The 5,476-nt window shown below is 40.9% G+C and overlaps 1 protein-coding gene across 1 annotated transcript in view; it reads left to right on the top strand.

The window, feature by feature from the left end:
• Window positions 1-351: 351 nt before the first annotated feature.
• Window positions 352-5,476, top strand: part of LOC110105022 — a 35,524-nt gene continuing 30,399 nt past the window's right edge. The window contains exon 1 of the mRNA XM_020834369.2: window positions 352-657. Within this exon, the coding sequence (XP_020690028.2) occupies window positions 445-657 (213 nt within the window). The 5' untranslated portion in view covers window positions 352-444. The remainder of the gene's footprint in view (window positions 658-5,476) is intronic.

The following is a 5,476-nucleotide window of genomic DNA, read 5'->3' as shown; positions in this document are numbered from 1 at the left end:
ATATGATGTTAGATAAAAAACATCAAAATAAATAGTTTTGCCAATGAATGAAGATATATCAAACTTCATCAATATAGTCTATTTTGAGTGAAGAAATCCCGAATGAAGATATAACAATAATAAGAGAGAATCAAAATCGGAAGATTGAGAAGTTACTTTGCCTAAGTATAAAATATTTTGACCCTGAGAAAATTTTGAAGATATTAAAAAAAAAAAGAGACGGATATATTTCTTGAATTTTTATCACAAGGGACATATAAAGTCAGTGTACTTCATGAATATTTGATTTTTTTAATTTTTTATTTTTTTATTTTGCCATTGTCTTATAAAACAAACAGCGAAACATACATACTGCGGCCAAGGCCCTCAAGATTGCATATTTTACTCGATGCGGACTTTCGCTGCTCCGAACTTAAGATCAGAAAACCTCAAAACCCCAAAAATATGGCGGAGACGAAGGCCTTCGACGGGTTCGAGCCCATATTTGGGGAGTCCACGGCGGAACTGGAGGAGGGCGAGTCCTTCGGAGCTGTATTCCGCCGCTCCTTCCTGTTTTATGTCCACCCTTTAGATTCTTCTCAGCTAGAGATCGTGGCCTCCAACTTCCAATCCAACACCTTCAAATGCGTCCTCACCGTTATGGACATCGATGACCTGGTAATCGCTTTCTCATACCCTTTTGGCGCTGATATCCAATTTGAAATCGCTGAGTGGAACTGGATAAGTTTTAGATTGATCATTTTTTTTCTTTCGCATGCTGATCAGCTGTGTCGTTGTTTGCTACTGCAGTTTCATTATATTTAATTTATGCTGGAATCTCGGTCTGAAAAGCTATTAAGATACCTTCGTTCAATTGAGAATTTTAGATGCAAGTTTGGTGCTACTTTTTTCTGGCAAGCCCAAAAATTCTCACCAGAGTATGCTTTGAATTGGAAAATTGGGTTGATTGCTGTGTCAAATGGACCACTTGATCCCTGTCCATTGAAGTTTCATGTTTCCAAAGCTTATGTTGTATACCCATCCATACCTTTGTAGTTAACTTACATGTGTCTAAGAAGGTTCCTGCCCACAGGACTTGCCAGAGGAAGCATGCTATAAAAGCTATGCTTGCCCAAAGGAAGCCCAACCATGCAGGGCAGTTGCTAACATCAACCTGTGAGCAAGTAGCCACTCATCCTAGCAGGGCTTGTGATGTATGAGCTCACATTGGATTGAAGATATACTTATTCCAAATGATTTTTTCCTTGAGTTGCACTCACCCTAACAAAACTCAATCTCCCACAGTAGTTGTCCGCAATCAAGATCACCTACATTCTACAAATGTCTCCAATCAAGCTATAGGAAGTGCACACCTATAAAGCCTATGGCCATGACTCCACTAACTAAATTTGTCCTTGGCTCACAACCACTTCCACCGAAGGACTAGCCGTTTGCTCCTGAGTCATTCTTAGGGCCTTGGCATACTCACCTAACATACCATTTCTCATAGATTCGCCCAAAAGTTTCGCTCCGGGTACCTGCCAGAGGACATTTCATAGGTAGAGGGCAGTGTGCACTAGCCAACATAGTCCACATGTTTGCATCAATTTGTACTTATCATGTAATGTATTATTTTTCTATTTATTTTAGGTGTAGCCTTCACAATAGTTCTTTTATCCATATAAATTAGGGTGAAGAGGAATACTTAGGAATTTCCTCACTCGTTTATTCAACTCTAACTTGCTAAGACCTTTTGGAATCATTGTGTATCGGCCATAGAAAATTTGGATCTAACATCTTTTAAGATGCAATAAGTGTGGATTGCTGCCAATGACCATACTGTAGGTACCATGCAAAAAGCATCAGAGCCAGGAGTTATTATTGAACATGGAAAACTAAAACTTTGCAACATCGTAACTTGATGGAGATGCAAGAGAGAATAACTAAGATGATTCAAGACTCATTAAGGCGAGTTCAGAGTAATGCCCTAGAGAGAGTACCCTGTAGGGTCATTTAACTTGGCAGCTTGCCAGAGTCTAGGGCATTGATTTTAACTCCCATTATTGACCATAGCTACAGTTACAACCATGATGAACAATCCTCTGCCTGAAAAATGAGGAGAGAGCTAGAGCTACCTAACACTTTTTTTAACAAAAATCATGGAGGTAAAGCCACTCATTAAGTTAAATATGCCCCACCTAGGTCATACTGGGGAAGATCCAATCCCGTCAATTATGTTACATACTAGTCAGCAACATCGTTGATAGGCTCCAAGAATGTGCCGAGGTGTCGATTGTTCTTTACCCCTTTCAAAGAGTTTGCCTTCTTATGTTTTTCTCACCTTTTCCTAGGTATCATCATCTCATTTGTTGAGTATTAGAGGATGTTCATCATATAATTTTTGAGCTCTCAAAGGCAACTCAAAAGCTCGTATGGTCTTCTGATTATAAGGCAGGAACCCGATGAGTCAATAAAAAGCTTCATTATCAGGTTTTAGCGAGAAATGCTGGAGGCTAAAGAATAAAGATTTAAAACCAATTGTCACATAGGTTTTGTTGATCCAAGCATAGCGAGAAGGGTCATTGAGGTATGCCCTTGGTCTTCAAGAGCCATGAATTTTGGCTTAATTGTTAGAACTTTCCAACAGTCATATAAATACCGAAGAGTATAAAAACGTGGTGGAGTCCCTAGCCACTTGCCCTAAAAAGTTTCCAACGAGGCATGATTGGCACTAGAGTCGCGGGCATGAGGAGTCACCTATGTGGTTATAAGGTGTTGAGACAATAACATGCGTTGGAAGACTATTGCCATCAGGTCCAACAAAGGGCACACCTACCAACAAGACTGCTTTGAATTACGGGCACACCTGCCCCACCAGTAGGAGAAACATCATACACAGTTCACTTGTATAGAGATGTTAGGGTGTACCTCACTTATTAAAACCCGACTGTTGCTGCCATTTGTATTTTCATGGCTGAGTTGATGGAGGCCATTCAGAATAGGGAGTTCTTTAAACACCCAGTGCTAATGAAGGTGGGTGCTTATACTAGGGATACCTGAAAATATTTTTTTTTTCACAAAGATCATAAGCATGACACGAAGGAATGCAGGTACCCCCTGAAGCCTTTTGGAGGATCTCATAAAAGTTTTAAAGTTGATAGAGTTTGTCATTGCATACCTAGACAGGTGAGCAGGTAAGGTTACTTGCAGATGGCCAAGGAAATGAGCATGTTTCTTCTCGCTCCATCCATATCATTGGGGTGGTTCTTTCTATTCTTAGAGGGGACAGAGCATAAACATCTCAGGAAGTGAGTCTAAAGATGTCTCTCATGGGAGAAGTCACCTTGATGACCACATCGTTCACACCAGTAGCCAATTTTGCCTATATCTCCTTCACTGAAGCTAACAAAACGACAAGCAGCAATACCTTAAATGTTGTCGTACTGGCCATTGCGCTAGTCGCTAACTACCAAATCAACAACATCCTCATTGATACATGGATTATCTCCTTATAATTTCTAAATATGTTTTTGATAAAATAAACTTACTTTTCGACTCATCCCCTCTGAGGTCCACTTTATGATTTATTCGATGAGAGGCAAGGGGCTGAAGGCATGATCACACTACTCATAACCTGGGTGAGATCGAGCACTAGTACATGACAATGGTCGATTTCATATGATGGACGTGCCTTCTGCTTAAAACACGATCTTTGATTGAACACCCATGAATACCTTCAGAATAGTTGTCTTAACATAATACATGACGATCATGTTTTGGGCTAGATGCTAGAAAATCATAGTGAGAGGTGGCCTAACATAGTCACAAGCTTGCTAGTTGAAAGCTATGAGGAAGACGACGAGCTAACTCTAGGAAATGCTATAGCTCAAAGTAGAAAGGGGATCAAGATTGGAGATTGCTGAGGATGTCCTAACAAAAAAGATAATCTAAGAAAACTTTACGAATGGGCTCGTATTTTAGTCCAATGCATCGAGGTAAACTCATCCAAGAAGTCCCAACATCTTTGATTGTACTGCAATTGAGATTTCGGGCATACATATCAATAAGATAATTGTCCAAAAGGAGATTGGGAGATGGAAGGATGTGTGTGGACTTTATGAACCTTAAGTCGACGTGCCTAAAAGATAGGTACTTACTTTCGAGGATTGACTCGATAGTTGAGTTTTTAGTCATAAGCTTCCTTGATACATTCTTAGGCTATCATCAAATCAGAATGCATCTTAGCAGTTGTGAGATAACATCTCTCATTAGAGTGTAAGGATAAAGAATGTTGGGGCGACTTTGTTGCACATGATGGATAAAGTCTTTATGGACCAGAAAGGTGAAAACCTATGTTGCACCGATACGGATACGACGATATGGATACGGGACACGCCAATTCTTAAAAATACAGGATACGGATACGGCGCGGATACGACATTATAATATATAAATAATACATAAAAATTAAGAAAAAAATTAAAGTGTAATATTTGAAATGACAAAAAAATTTAAATAAAAGTAAGTAATAAATATTTAAATGTCTAGTACAAGAATAAAAACAAGAAGATAAATTGTCCAGCACATGAAATTTCAACTATTCAATAAAAGGAATGATAGGATTAGCTTCTTCAGTGGTTTGTCTTTGAGTTTCTATATCATCTTTAATAACTATCATAGCTTCTAATTCAGGCTCACAAGTGACAAATTAGCAATTTCTAACATTCCTATATCCTCAAGAGATTCAAATCCGTCTCCAACATCATCTCACATCATGTTGTCTCCTTCCATATAGGTTGGAGTTTTTCTTGAGAGAAGTCGAAGGTTTGTATGCACATAAATTAAATCTTCAGCTCGTTGTGGAGTAATTTTATTTCTCTTCAACAAATGAGCTTTCACTCTATAATATGATCCTTTGTATGCGGCATTACAAAAATTGCATTTGAATGCAACATTGCCACCCCCTTCTGACGTTTTACCTATTTTGGTCACATAACTCCACATTGCCCCCTGGTGGGGTTCGACCTGCCCGGTTAGGTCGCAAGGTCAAGGGGCAGCGCCCCCGGAACAAAATTTTATTATAAGAGTTGTTTTAAAGTTTTCTCTACCATCTCGGTACTACTTGGTATCATTCGGTACCCCTCTGTACCGAGCAATACTGAGCGGTACCGAGTTCCGGTACCGAGCAGTACTGAGTACCGACTACCGACACCGAGCGGTACCGACACCGAACGGTACCGACACCGAGCGGTACCGAGCAGCACCGAGCGGTACCGAGCAGCACCGAGCGGTACCGAGCAGCACCGAGCGGTACCGAGCAGCACCGAGCGGTACCGAGCAGCACCGAGCGGTACCGAGCAGCACCGAGCGGTACCGAGCAGCACCGAGCGGTACCGAGCACCGAGTGGTATCGAGCAGCACCGAGCAGTACCGAGCACCGAGTAGCACCGAGCGGTACCGAGTACTGAGCGGTACCGAGTACTCGAGCGGTACCGAG

Source organism: Dendrobium catenatum, unplaced genomic scaffold, assembly GCF_001605985.2.
Source record: "Dendrobium catenatum unplaced genomic scaffold, ASM160598v2 fragScaff_scaffold_128, whole genome shotgun sequence".
In the NCBI taxonomy this organism is placed as follows: Eukaryota; Viridiplantae; Streptophyta; class Magnoliopsida; order Asparagales; family Orchidaceae; genus Dendrobium; species Dendrobium catenatum.
Note: the sequence above shows the minus strand (reverse complement) of the source record. Positions and strands in the feature narration are given on the sequence as shown.